Here is a 14783-nt window from a genome sequence, read left to right on the forward strand (position 1 = left end):
TGCAGGCAGGATGCCCAATGCAGAGGCAGCAAGCGCAACTGCAGTAGCAGTGGAACATTTCTCCCCCGCAGCCGCGCCACCACTGCTGAGGGTAAGAGAAGTGCTTGCAACTTCTTTATGTTGTCTTCCAAATTCTTTCTTGTACGACAGGAAAAAGGCCATGTAAAAGGTTTCTCCTTCGTGAGGGCAAATACAGAGACCCAGGTCCTACAGATGAAGAATGCTTCACAAATGGGCATGACAAGGGTAGTCAAAATGTCTGTTTATTCACTTACAAACCAAGGAACCTAGCTCGATATGAACAGAGTGCACAATGTTAACCACGTGCCCACGGAGGGCAGAATCGCTCGGCCAGGCTCTGTGCCAACAGTCTCTGCTTCGAAGACTCCACTTGCTGAAGTGCCTCGTGAGTCATCAGGACCACCCTCTAATGCTAAACATGAACGGAAAGGGGCTGAGCTGAACTTCCCTTTTAAAAACTCTCAAGAACGAGCTATAGTACTTCACAATAGTTACACAGTGCCGCTTGTCTACATCCCAGGAGTCGGCCGGCCGGAGTCCACTGTGCCTCCACCGAATCACAGCTTCCGGCACTTTCTGCCCCGCCCAATTCATCTGGGGCGGATGGAGCCCCACAGGCTGAAATGAAGTTACTGCCTTTGCTTTTCTTGTGCTGTCTCTTCCCACCACTGGACATTCCAGAGGGTAAGGCACTAGAACCTGGCTTAGAGAAAAGAGGGGCTCTAAGCTCTGGTTCTCGGTGTGCAAAGAAAATCCTAGCACAGATCTTTTGAAAACAGATACGAGAGATAACCTCCCTGCCTCTTGCAACTGCTGTCTTTGAGAGACAGGAAACCAAGCAAGCAGAAGACGGTCTGCAATGGATAAAAATATCATGAGGAAGAGGGCATATGAAGAAATGCTTGCTTCTCTAAGAGATTCGGGTTCTGCTAAGAGAAGCCATGAGTCATATGGTACAAGAAACAACTCTGGAGCAAGGGAAGGCAAAGACAGAGAGAGAGAGACAGACAGACACCCACACCCACTCGTCCTCTTGGAGAGCGAGCATTGGAGGCGATAAGGACTGCAGATGGTCCAGCTGTGCTGACAATCAAGGAGCCTCACAACTCAGCCCCTAAGCGGAGGCAGCACTGACCGACAGGAGGCTGACCCAAAGTGGCTCATTCCTGACTGGAAGCACGTGGAATATGGCTATTGTTTAGCTACCATTTCTTCCTCTCAGTTGTGCTTCTCCTGAATCCACGGGCCTACAAATGTACGAGGGTGTAAATTCTTTCCTTGTGAGGAAATTTCCCTTGACTATGTTGATACAATACTGTTCACGTCAGTGTTTATGAGGGGTTGCGGGTGCAGCAAGGGAATGAAAATGACATTCTTCAGTATTAACAACTGCCGATGAGACCTGCATCTCAGATACGGGTTGGGGAGCTGGGGGAAGCGTTGATCACTCTACTGGTCAAGGGGTCAGAGAGAGAGATGCGAGCGAGTCCTTCTGCAGCGAGTGCAGCTGCTCTATCAGGACACGTATTCCACAGTGGCCAGGACAGACGAGTCCGCTCAGCAGTCACAGACTCCCAGAGGATGGTGAAGACTCACGTGTCCTGAGCCAGAATCACCTCTTCAGACAGGCAGTTCCACTTAGTTAACCATTCTCACTCTCATACCACCGATACTTCATGGTGGTGGTGGAGGATGGGGTTAACATTTCAAGTGCATGCAAAGACAGAGTCACTGTGAGAGCTGAAACAGCTCCGGAAGAGAAGGCAGCAGGCCCACAAGGAGCCACCATCTGTCCCTCTCCTCCTGAGGAGAACCAAACTGAAGGGACTGGACTTGACTCCTGCAGAAATGGGGTCCCTGAGGCCCAAGTTAAATCTGTGGGGTAAGCTAGGCCAACCGGTTCTGTGTCCCTGAGGTTTGGGCCTCAGAGACCCAAGGGAAAGCACTATGTCTGTGCCTGTCTTGTGCCCTGTGACCTTTCTGAAAGTGACAGAGCAGGGAGTGCTTTCTTCTCATTCCTGGTGAAAAGACACACAGCCAAATACACACACGTTCAACTACTGCAGAAGAGACGCTTTCTGGTACAAGCTCCCGAAAGCCAGACGGGGCCGGCAGAGTTCAGAAACAGGCCTCACATACGGTGTGAGTCCAGGGCCAGCGACATGGGTTGACAGTAGGCCGCAACTCTGGGTCTTCGTCTATTTTCTGTGTTTAGGCTCAAGAGATTCTTTAGCTGAATACGCTGACAAGACAGAAGAGAAGGACAGCCTTTCTGCCTCAGAGACAGAAGACAGGACAAACGACCATTTCATAGAGGAAAAAGTGCCCAGGTGCTGAACGTTTGAGTGCAGCCACGCCACCCATTCAAGAGGTTCAAAGCCCTTCCTGTTTCCAGGGAAAGCAGTTGTCACACAAGGCAAACACTTGTGCCCTGGTGCCCAAGAGAAGGAAACGACACCAAATAAGTGAGGGTGTTTCATGCGCTGCAAGTGCAGCCAGTACCCCTGGACCTCGCCCACTGCCACCACTGGGTCAACAAGGTTAACTGTCCTCTCCTCTTGACCATCTAAGGTGCATATGACACTGCCAGAGGCAGGAGAGACTCACCTTCAGCTCTGCCCATTCAAATAGCTCACACTAGGGCCAAATCCACACAAACCCAGAGTCACACTGCCTATAAGCCAAAAGACCTAATAAGGGACAGACGGATGTTTCAGGGTCTTCCCTAAACAAGTGATGCCCCAGGTCAAGACCTGCCAGCATCTCATGGCACCTATTTAAGAACCAGACACTTTCAAAGCACCATCCAAAGTGCCTGTCCCACTTGTCCTGTCCTACTGCCAAGAGAAGCACAGTTGTGCTGGCTCCAAGGGGCAAGAGTAAGACAGTAAGAATCAAGAGGCCAGTAATTCGGGTTCACAAGACTGACTCCTACTTCGTAGAAAGGAGAACGAATCAGTGAAACCATTAGAGATTAACAAGTATAGGGAAAAAAAAAAGGAAACCCAAAGTCTTAAAATTCCAGAGTACCTATACTTCTGGTGACACTTCCCTTTAAATAGTACACTGTGATGATGGAATTCCCCAATTTTAAACTATGGGGGGAACTTTTAGTTTATCACTGTGGGCCTAATTATGTGACCTGACACTTCCACAGGGCCAGCACACAGCACACATATTGCCCCACATAAGGCTGCGGGAAGAAGATCTAGGTATTTATCAAGCATTCCTTCTGGATTTCATCTCAAACTCTCATTTATAAAGACCACACTGGACAGAGAAATGCCATGCACCTGAGTGTCACAGGCACCTGGGCCTCCATGTATGGTTTCCATCTTCTGGCAGCGCCTGCATCTGGCCATGTGCCCACTCCTGCACACCAGCGTCCTGCCCAGCTGCTGGGGTACTCAGTTCTGCCCTTTGGCGAAATGACACTGCTCTGCCTCTCTCCTCCTTGCCTGGAAGTCGCATCTCTCAGTTAGTTAAATACACAGTTGCTCCAAAAACAGCTTAGTCCCCCCACAGAACTCTAGTCATATGCTCTCTCAACAAGCTAACCAAGACTCCCCAAAAGGATAGACATCAGAGTTAGTCATCAATTAGAAATGAGCTCACTGGAGAAATGGCAAGAAATGTCTAAAAGGGACAAGGTACCAGCCTGGTTAAGTGGGTAAGCTGAGATCCCAGAGAAAGCAGATGCCTGAGCATTTGCACAAATAAAATGAAAGGACTTTCTATAATATCAGATAGTCCCAGCAGAGCTAATGCTTGCAAGCTATCAAGCCAACAAAGGCTATGATTCAATGAAAATCTCTAGCAGCAGTGTGTTTACACGAAACATATTAGAGCCATCTCCACCCAGGAGAAAATGAACTGCTGGACTGGGCAACAGCCTGCATTATCTATCGTTACCTTCAGAAAAGTTACCTTGAAGAAGAACATGAAGGATCCTCCCATGGTATCTAGGGACCTTTCTAGTCCAGCTGTGAGGAGCTCTGAGACGAGAAGAGAAACAGCCTGGGAGAGGAGGGAGCACCTCGTGGCTTCTGTAGCCCGCCCTCCACACTGTGCCCATCTAGGTGGCTGGGTCTGCTCCGTGTTGCAGAAGGCAAACTCTGGACTCAGGGTTTCATCACACCACAGGATGACATGCCTTGCCAGTTCTGAGCTTGTAGGTCTGCTGCAGAGCGGATGGGTGAGGCTGACCTGGAGAAGAGGAGCATGGCGGTGGGACGCCTGACCTCTGAAGAGGTGAAAGGAAAGCAGCACTGTCCGGACAGCAGAAGCCAACTCTGTCATGTGCACTTCTTGAAGTCGGGCCCGTCGGCAGGCTGGGAAAAGTAAACCAGAAGGCAACATAGCTTTCCCTTCCCACCGTGGGGCTTGCTTGTTCCCCTAGAGAGAATCATCACTTGTTAGAGAGATTAACGAGACAGGAAACGACAGGAAGGGTTCTCTTGCCCAAAGCCCTGACAGTAGGTTCCACGGGGAGGTGGAGGGTGGAGCATGGGATCGGTCAACTGCCTGTCTGCAATGCAGGCCTAGTAATGCCCCTCCCAAGCCTCTTCTCAGTGAGGTAGATGATCACCCTCTTGCTAGGGGTGTCGGAGCACCACGCTCACAGCACAACGGAACAGGAGAGCGAGCGTGCTGCCTGGCTAAAAGGCACAAGCTATTCCACAGGGCGAGACTGAGACTGACTTCTAGAAACCTCACCAAAGTCAGTCAAGGAAAGTTGGCCCAAGGGAAGTGAGCTCTTGCCCTGAGGCCGGAACAGCGACAGCAGTCCTGCTTGCTCGGAGACACAGCATTTAAAGGCAGCCTGTTACCTAACCCGCTTCCACCAGGAGCCCACTCCCGTCGTGGCTGTTAGACATATTCCTGTCACCCCAGGATATGACAGGACGAAAAGCCCAGAGAGAGGACTGGGCGGGGAGGGGGGACTACAAAAGGGGAGAAGCTGGAAGGAGAGGCTGCAGAACTACAAGACTGAAAGGAGCCAAAGTTAAGATTCTATCAAGGCGGACGAGATGGAAGGCGGTGGTCAGAAGAGGGAAGGAGCCAGAAGGAAGAGCGGGCCACTTCTCAGGTATCCTCCTCGGGGGAGGAGATGACGGGGAGCGGAGGTGAAGCCACTATTTCCCATGGAAGTCACTGAGCTCCACGTCATCCTTTCGGCGTTTAAGGGTGAAGAGGGAGCTAAAGGGGTAGAGCTTGGCCTTGGCTTGGAATCGGTGCCCCGCGATGTCTATCTCATACTCTCCCCGGTTGATGAAATCTGCCGTCACCACCTGCTCCTCCCCGGTGTCCTCGGAAAAGTTGTGCACAAAGCCCAGGCACACATGGCGCTCCAGGGTGAAGCTATAGGCACTGCTGGTGGTTCTGCCAACATACTGCCCGTTTCGGTAAATGGGCTCGCCCCACCAAGGCCAGAGGTCCAGGTCTGTGTCATGGTCATCCAAGATAAACATCGTGAAGCGCTTATACACCCCGTTCTGCTTCTGCTGCAGCAGGGCCTCCCGGCCGATGAAATCCATTCCCTGGGGAAGAGAGGGAAGGCTGGGATGGGTTGGGAGTCATACACTTCCACATCCGCATGCACTGACACTCGGGACGAGCAGCAACTGGGTCTTCTAGCAAAGGGGATAGGTGACTGGGTGGGGCACAGAGTTAGAAATACTCACTAGTTCACTGTACATTCTCTTAAACTAAGATGTTAGAAAAAAACCATGTTCATGTATTACTTTGTAAACAAGCAAAACATTGGGCAGCTTGACTGTGAGATGACCAATATTCATGGACTGTTAATGAACTACCATGATCGATTCAGAGGAACTCCCGAGAAAGCTCCCAGCCTAGAGAAAGCACAGTGCTGCAGACAAGTGTCATTCATCTGGTGAGTTTTCTGCTTAATTGGTTTTATCTCATAGTGAAAAATTCAGCCTGAGGACATCCCAGTCATCCTGAGCTCCCTGATGCTCACATCCCTATCTCCTCCTCCCAGTGTAATGCCAATGTGCCCACGGAGGAGACAGAAGGGCAGTGTGGAGGGAGGGTTTACACAGTACCTTCTCTAATTTCACCCGGAATTCTCGTCCACATTCCAGGGGGGTGGTGTAGGTATTTAAATCCTGACCCCAGAAGGCAAAAAACTTCTCAATTCGGAGACTGCGGAGAGCATAATAGCCTGCGTTTCGGATTCCGTATTTCTGCCCAACACTCATCACTTCATTGTAGACATGCAGGGCATACTGCAGAGAGAGGTGGAAGGACTGTTAGTCACCAGCAAGTCCCCCAGCACTGGATGCAGAACGTGACTGAGAGGGACACTGTTAACACGGACAAAGGAGAAGGTCATCTTCCCACGATGTCGCTCTCTGGAGCCTCAGCCCAGGAGTGGTGAGCTGGTGTCCCCTTGTCAGCTGGCGGAGAGCTTCAAGTCCGACAGCTCTGTGTGGTGCTCATGATGAGCTAAGAGGTCATCTTGTACAGCGCAGATTCCTGTGGCAAAGGGCCAGTATGATGCCACAACCATCTGATGGGAGGGTACCAGGTCAGGGATTACAGAGAAAGGGGAAGTTCGCTTTAGGTATCAACATGGGAGGAGTTCTAAGATAAATGGTTAGTTGGAAAAAACCCAATGAGGAACAGCAGTTGGCTTCCATTTGTGTTTTTAAAAAGAGGGGTAAGCTGGAGGAAGCCTGAATCTGCTGCCTTGAGAAAAACTGGAGTCTTGAGCCAAGACTGTTCTCTGAAGTTGTCTTCAAAGCCAGCACACTCTAGCAGAATGAACTGGTACAGAGCACAGGCTATGAGCCGTGTGCGCCCGGACAGACGCTCTGTACCAGGGCAGACTGACAGCAGTGCCTGAGTCTCGTCATTGGTCCTGCAACAACACAGGGTGCGGGGCGGGGAGATGAGGAGACAATGAGAAGGTGACACAGCATGAAAAATGGAGCCAACGTCACTGAACTGCACGCAGAGATTTGCGACCAGGTCTATGCTCAGCCATGTATGTTTTCACTAAAGAGAAATGCTGTGGGGGGTGGGGATTAGAATGTCTTTGGACTTGCTTCTAGTGACATAAAAATCTGATAAAGCCATCCAAAAAGCTAATCTCTCACTAGTGGTGGTGGTTGGTGGGAAATGGTCAGACAGTATTGAATATTTACTACTTAATTTTTTAAAAATACGTGAATATATTACCTCTAAAAAAGAGTGTAAAGACCTTGGGTAAACATGTTTACCTTCTTCAATGGTCACAAAGGCCACATGGGACACAGCTCCTACACCTCTTGGGGACTGTGGGGGCCAAGGAGGAGGCACCTACCTCGATGGGGATGTACAGCATGAAGCCCGGCTCTCCTGTGTGGGTCATGCTCATCACCCGGATGCCATTGGCATAGCCAACACTCATCTCCTAAGGAAGCAAAGGGAGAAGTCAGCCTCGGAAGCGTTTTCTAGGGAGTTAGACTCAAGTCACACCTGCGGGAGGAACGGACGCTTCGGTAACCGCTCTCATGACATCTACGCCTGAAAGACACTGTATGGGAAACTTTCAGCCTGCCTTGACAGTATTCTTTTTCACGAGATGAGAAGCACAGGTGGTAGCGTAAAGGTCAGCGGTTCACACCCACTCTGTAGGAGACGGATGGAGCAGTCTCCTCTGGGGTCATTCCACGGTAACGGGGTCAGTTTGAGCTTTGGCTTCCATGAGATTTTTAGACCATTGATGGGAGGAAGCACCGGCAACATCTTTGCTAAGCATAATGACTTCTCTTTGCTTAGTCCTGCCAAAGAACCCTCACTCAGGGTGATCAGGGCAACAAAGACCGAGGGCTCTGCAGACAAATCCCAGGACCTGCTGCACAAGCCCAATGCCTGAGGCCTATTTATCACCTGGGCTCAGAGACCTAGCTTCTCAAGTCCAAAACATAGCTCAGCTTCCGGAATCCACCACCAGTCCATATCAGAGAGAGGGGTATGACAGTGCACAGCAAACCCCTTCCCTAGTAGCCTGTCACAACATGGCCCTCCCCGGAGGTGGGTTTATGAACGATGACGCAGAGAACTGTCTGAAAGGGCTGGCTGATGACCACCAAGAGTTTCCTGTTGCTCCCTTTGTGCTGCAGGCAAGAGGTAAACTGTAAAAACAATTTGTAGGGCATCCCAACTTTGGCTTGCACTTCGGAGAGTAACTAACAGCAACTAGTGGCCCCTTAGAGGTTGGACCTCTCTGAATCAGCTGCTTCAGAGTGCTCAGTCTGCATTTCCTTCACTAAGCTATAATTCCTTTCACAACATTAAGTGAAAGATACTATAATTTGGTACCAACGTAATGCTATAGCCATCCTTCATTTTTGTGATCTGAAGTGGCTATTCTCCCTTTTTGCATAAATTTCATTTACCTAACCATAGTGAGTAATGGGTATAAAAGAAAACTTCCCCACTGATTTAAAAAACAGAACTTAAAAAAAGAAGGAAAAAAAAAAGAACTTTACTAGTACTCACCTTACAAAAAAGGCTTGGGAAGTGGTCAGATGTCATAGGGGCATAAGACAACTCAGACAGAACGTCCACGGCACGGGGACCAATCAGATTGAGGGCTAAACAGAAAAGAACACGGTTTGTATTGCAGGTGGAATGATGGGAGGTTCATTTTGGGCTTGCTGGCCTAGGGCAAGGCTTGGCTGCTAAGACCATGAAGCATCTCTGTACAGCGCGCTAAGCACGGACACAGGGCATCTTGAGTCGCCTCTCCACAAGCAGGCTACCAACCATGGTGACTGTTGGTGCTGGCTGCCAGGGCCTGGTTAGGTACACAGGAAGACAGCATCCACAGCCTCACATGCAGTTAATGTGGGATTAAGAGACCAACTTCTGGCCAATGGGATATGAGCCCGTTGCCAGGGCTGTCCATCGCCCCCATTGGGTCGCCATGGGTCAGAACCAAGTCAGTGGCACGCAACACCACCACCTAGTATAGGCTAGTCCTAGAACACAGCTTTTGCCCAATAAGAGCCCGTAGCTTGCCAATCTAGAAGCAAGAAGTTAATCACATTTGCAACTACAAGAAACTGATGGCCTAGGAACAAATTCAGAAGGCGAAGGAAGAGGGCAGCAGGCCGGGATGCGAGCGGGAGAAAGAGCTGACTGGAGTAGGCAGGAGCAGCGGTCAGGGAGTATGGAGGTGGAGAAAGAGCTGCTCCCCCAGCAGGTAGACTGAGGCAGGAAATCGAGTCATTCTGAAGAAAACTCCTTGAAAACAATTTGCTACTCATTCAACAAATATTTGAGTTCCTAAATACTACATGTAGGGAGGTGAAAGTAAACAAAACGGCTACTACTAATTCATTTCATGCTTCATTTATAAAAAAGGGAGGCTGGTTTTCTCTGAGTAGAGAGCCTCATCCACACTAATGTAGACAGTCCTCTTCAAATGTCAGACAATAACGCAAATGTTGGAGAGAAATAACCTGGGACGAATGGCCTTTGCTGGCTGCGTTGGCCTGGTGGCCCCTTACCAGTGTACTTCCAGCTGACGTCCTCCAATACCAGGTTGCTGTCTTTCGGCATGTGCTGCTTCAGCCAGGACCAACAATGGATCTGCTGGTCAGTTGGGGAAATCATGAAGAAACTGAAAACGAGACCCGAGAGTCATCAAAACCAGGTAGCAAAAAGTCAAGTAACAATCCCATTTTCATCTAAGTTTAAAAATATATGTATTACAGGGAGCTACATATAACCTCCTCTCTGGGGGACGGGCAGCAGAGGGGTGGGTGAAGGAAGACGCCGGACAGTGTAATATAAGATACAATAATAATTTATTAATTATCAAGGGTGCATGGGGGAGAGGGGAGGAGGAAGGGAAGGGGAGGGGGAAAAAGGAAAATGAGCTGATTCCGGGAACCCAAGAGGAAAGCGAATTTTGGGAATAATGAGGACAACAAATGTCTAGATGTGCTTTATACAATTGATCCATGTATTGTGATGAATTGTATGAGCCCCAATAAATTGATTAAAAATATATATATATGTATTTTTGTTGTAGTTGACTATACATCGCAGGACAAACATCAATTCAACAATTTCTACAGGTACAATTCAGCGACGCTGAAAGGTCTCCTAATTTTGCAACCATTCTCACCCTTCTCAGAGTTGGCCCTTCCCTATGTGCATTAACTCCATCTTTCCAGTTGCTGTGTGTCCATTTCATTCCACATGACAGATCTTAAGACTAGACTTTTTTTTTCAAATGACAAATAATGAGAGAAAATTTATTATACAAACAGATGATGTTCATGGAAAAGATATAGGTGTCAGGATTAATGGTGTGAGTGGCGAAACAGGGAGGGTAAAGGGAGAGTAAGCAGGGAGGGAGGGGAAAAATGAGGACCTAATGCCCGGGGCTTAAGTGGAGAGGAAATGTTTTGAGAATGATGAGGGCAATGAATGTACAAATGTGCTTTACACAATTGATGTATGTATGGATTGTGATAAGAGTTGTATGAGTCCCTAATAAAACGATTAAAAAAAAAAAGACATGTGTCATTGGTTGGCAAATTGACAAACAAACAAATGGAGCACTATGTCAATCCTGTACAATTCTCATACAGGACTCAAGTCAGAAGCAGTTTTACATAACTATGATGAAATCAGGCTGTAAAAATGTAAAGTGGGAGGGGGAAAATGAGTTGATACAACATATGTATAAGTGTGCCTAATACAATTGAATGATGGACTGTTATAAGATTTGTTAAGAACCCCCTCCAGTAAAATGATTAATTTACATTAAAAAATGTAAAATGGGTTTATCAGTTTAACCTCATTGATGGCTTAAGCAATCTCAGCTGCATTTAATAACCTTCCTAAGGATGGAGTCAAAGCAAACTATTGATTCCCAATATGCCACGTTTTTTGTGTGCATATGCAGATATTTAAGACACCGTTGCCTGGAATACGTCTTCATATTTACCGTCTTCCTAGTCCCCTTAAAACATGCCAATTTCGAGCACTTTGTCACAATGCTTTCAGAGTGTGCTGCTGTCCCAAGGTCTATCCCATTTACTACCTGCTCCCAGTCCTGGTGCAAGACTGCATAGATATTAAGTAGCTATTCATGAATTCTGAGTTGAATGAATTATCTAAATAATAATTTGAATAATTTCATGAAGACAAAAGTCGTATCAATTCCACTTGAGTGTTTGCATCTTTCTGGTTTCCTATTGCACTGAAATAGATCTCCAGCTTCTTGATAGACATTTTTTCTTATTTGTTTACAATAGAGACTATTGTTTGGTTGGATGAAGACTTTAGGGAATAATTTTAGTTCAAGGTTTAAAGGCTATCTCAGAGCAATAGTTTTTCCACAACCTTTCTTTACCTTTCTGCATTCCCCCAGCAACAGATAAAGGTTCCAATGTCCCGACATGCTTACCAATGTATTTTTTTAAAACCTCCCCGCCAAAAAACTCAGTATGTTAGCATCCTACCCAAGCCCACCTCCATCAAGTTGACTCTGACTCCTAACAGCCCCAGGTAAAGTTTGAAAGACTGTAGACCCTGCCAGCCTACACAGTGGTGCAGTGGAAGTTTGTGGTGGTCGAGAAGGGGGAGGTGACCCGGTGGGAAGAATGCAGCAATAGATTGCTAGAGACTGGCCATGAAGATAAAGTAGTTCAGGAGTGGTGGGGGCTTCATGGATCCTAGCTGCACGTACCGGAGAAGCTGTTGCTGGCTGGGAAAGAGACTAAGGCTGCAGAGTACCTGAGTCACTGAAAATAAAGGTGTGGCCCAGACCAAAAAAAAAAAAAAGAAAGACTGTAGAACTCTACAGGAGCAGATCACGTCATTGGTCTACTGGGAAGTTAAGTGGTGGGTTTGAACTGCTGACTTTGAGGCTGGCAGCCCAATGCTTACCTGACAAGTGCCACTAGAGCTTTTTTGCTCTCCTAGTGCAAATGAAATGGTCTCTCATTGTGTTTGATTTACATCTTTGAGAGCTTATGGTATCGAAGTACATGTACTTGGGGGCCATTTTCATGTTCTTTGGTAAAATGACTATACAAGCCCTTATGACTGGGCTATTTTTGTTAAGTTGAAGTTTTAAATATTATTTTGTTTACAAGATTCTTATTGTATATATGGCTTCTGAAAAGGTGCCAAGGCGCCGTAGTTGCTAACCACAAGGCCAGCAATTCAAAACGATAAGCTGCGTAGCCGGAGAAAGATAAGGCTTTCTACTTCCCTCAGAGGGAACTGCCTTGGAGGCCACAGAGGCAGTGTTCTCTGAGCAGACGACATATGGCAGTGAGTTTGGAATTTTGGGGCTATGGTTTCTGAGGAAATTCTCCTAGTTAGTAGCTTGTTTTATCTTTTCTTTTTTTCTTTTAAATCAACATAATGCCGTAGGGGGAGGCCAGAGTGGAGGGGGGGAAATGAGCTGATACTCAAGCAGAAATCAAATGTTTGGAGAATGATGATGGCAATAGATGTACAAATGTGCTTGACACAATGGATGATGTATGGATTGTGATAAGAGCGGTAAGGGTCCCCAATAAAATGATTTTTTTAATTAAAAAACAAAATAAAATATAAACTTTCTTTTTTTAATAAATGATTTTAATTTTTTAAAAATCCATACTGCTTATGCTTTTACTATATTAGATGATCTATTCTTGAAATCTTGGGCCCACAATGCAGCCCTTGTAGTTTCTTCTAAGAATTCCCTCCTTTCATATACACATCAGGCCTTTCATTCATGTTGAATTTGCTTCCAAGTCTGGTGTGACTTTCCTTTCCCTGCCGGATGGACTTTGCACCCTTGTCAAAAACTAGGTGATCCTAAGATATGTGGGTTCTCACCTAGTTTTAAAATAACATTTTGTTGTCTTCTACATGAAAATGTACACAGTAAAGTAGGTCCTCCTGTAACAATTCTTATACAAATTACCCTGTGCAAGCTGGTCACAATTTGTACACAGTGTCAGTGTCCCATGATTCCCGTTCTGGGCTCTGCTCCCACTGCTCTCGTTCCCCTCCCCTCTTTCCTTCCTCATCTCTGCTCCGGGTAGAGGCTGACCAGTTGTTTAGGGGAAAACAACACTGAACAGGCGTATTTATTTATTTTAGAAGCCAATTTACTCTTTTGATTGAAAGGTAGCCTACCTGTAGCAAGTGTTGTCATCTATTTTGAAGCAATGAACAGAACAGCGGCAAATGATCTCTTAGGTTTCAGGGAGGGGTGGGAGCCCTGTTCTGGGATTTACCACATAATAAAATGACAAAGTAGATGATTCTGGTTTCCTACTGGTGGCAAAAATTACACAAACTCCCTAACATGAGATTCAGCATCTTTCCTAGTAGAACAACTCATTCTTCTACAGTGAGTCTTACAGAATCTGATAAGTTTCTTCTTTTTAATAGATGTGTTTTTACATTGTGTTGCCAGTGAGCTGGGTGGGAATTGACGCAGTGGTGCTTTTCTGTCCTCAGTCTAAGTACGGTTTGCTGGGAAAAGGAGTGAAAGGCTCTGCCATGCTACAGTGCCTGGAGAGATGACGTGTGCTGAGGGAGCAGAGCAGGGCGGAGGCTAAACTCACCTGCGCTTGTTCAGCCGTGCGATGCTGCAGTCATTCTCATACCCGCCCTTCTCATTGAGCATGCCAGTATGCACGATGTGGCCCACAGGCACGTCAAGGTCATTGGAGAAGAGGTACTGCAGAGTGTCTAAGGCCTGATCCCCAGTGGACTGTGGAGTGAGGGAGAAGCAGAGTGAGCACAATTCTGGGCCATGTGGCCTGAAGAGCGATGCAACTTGCCGAGAACACAGTCTGCCAGCTCCAGGCAACTGTATTCCACTGCAAGGGGCTCAAGAAAGGCTAGTTAGTAGTTCTGATGATAAACAGGCCTCTCTAAGCAAATGAAAACTTCAAACCAGAGTTCAAAATTCAGAAAAAACGTTATACTACAGACGAAGCACTAAAACATTGCAGAGTTCTTACTAAATCAGTTTTGAAGTGACAGGTGTATTCAATAAACAAGAAAAATTCCTCAATTTCTTACTTTGGCTTCCAAATACTTACTGTTATTTCAAATTTTGTAAAGGAGGACATGTCGATGACACACACGGCCTCCTTACAGCACGTGACTTCCGACTCCACAATCTCAAACCAGTCTGGCTTATAGAAGGTCTTGCTCTGCTCCAGTGCCAGGAGGTCTGGGAATGGGAAAATGACAGTGAGGAAGAGGGGGAGGGGCTGACAGTTGGGCCTCGCCTTCTAGAATTTAATGTGGTATAAACGGTTTTTATGGCTTATTTTTCTAGGAATACAGTCTAGTTACATATTTTGAAATAAGTTTTATTAACTCTCTGAACAAAACAAAAGCCAAGCACCAAAAGTGAGATTTACCTTTATCAGGTGGAATAAAGTATTTTGGCCTCTCAAACCCATGTTTCTCCATCCATTGGGCTCCTTGTGCATCCAAGCGGTCATAGAGAGGAGATGTACGTAGCTGCCTCCCGGTCTGGAAGTCCCAGCGGGGAACCTTCAAATCATACATCAGAGCTAGAACAGATCAGAACTGTCTGTCAAAGTCCATGCGAGAGCATCTAGAGCTGAATCCTCCATAGCTACTCCAACCTTCCATGCTAAAGTGGCCCAATAGCCAAACACTATCACACATAACGGGCATGCTCCAGGAGAAGCATTATTCCAAACACTATCACACATAACGGGCATGCTCCAGGAGAAGCATTATTC

General features: G+C 47.0%; 1 protein-coding gene across 1 annotated transcript in view; it reads right to left on the bottom strand.

Annotated features, from left to right (window-relative positions):
- Positions 1-247: 247 nt before the first annotated feature.
- The window catches only part of PDPR (pyruvate dehydrogenase phosphatase regulatory subunit), a 34975-nt gene continuing 20439 nt past the window's right edge, over positions 248-14783 (bottom strand). Inside the window, exons 10-17 of the mRNA XM_004704545.2 lie at positions 14433-14588; positions 14106-14239; positions 13623-13771; positions 9546-9658; positions 8533-8627; positions 7352-7441; positions 6090-6272; positions 248-5561 (exon numbers count right to left, since the gene is read on the bottom strand). Coding sequence (XP_004704602.1) covers positions 5157-5561; positions 6090-6272; positions 7352-7441; positions 8533-8627; positions 9546-9658; positions 13623-13771; positions 14106-14239; positions 14433-14588 — 1325 coding nt within the window. The 3' untranslated portion in view covers positions 248-5156. The remainder of the gene's footprint in view (positions 5562-6089; positions 6273-7351; positions 7442-8532; positions 8628-9545; positions 9659-13622; positions 13772-14105; positions 14240-14432; positions 14589-14783) is intronic.

Source organism: Echinops telfairi, unplaced genomic scaffold (genome assembly GCF_000313985.2).
Source record: "Echinops telfairi isolate 266 unplaced genomic scaffold, ASM31398v2 ScPeMD7_2291;HRSCAF=2852, whole genome shotgun sequence".
In the NCBI taxonomy this organism is placed as follows: Eukaryota; Metazoa; Chordata; class Mammalia; order Afrosoricida; family Tenrecidae; genus Echinops; species Echinops telfairi.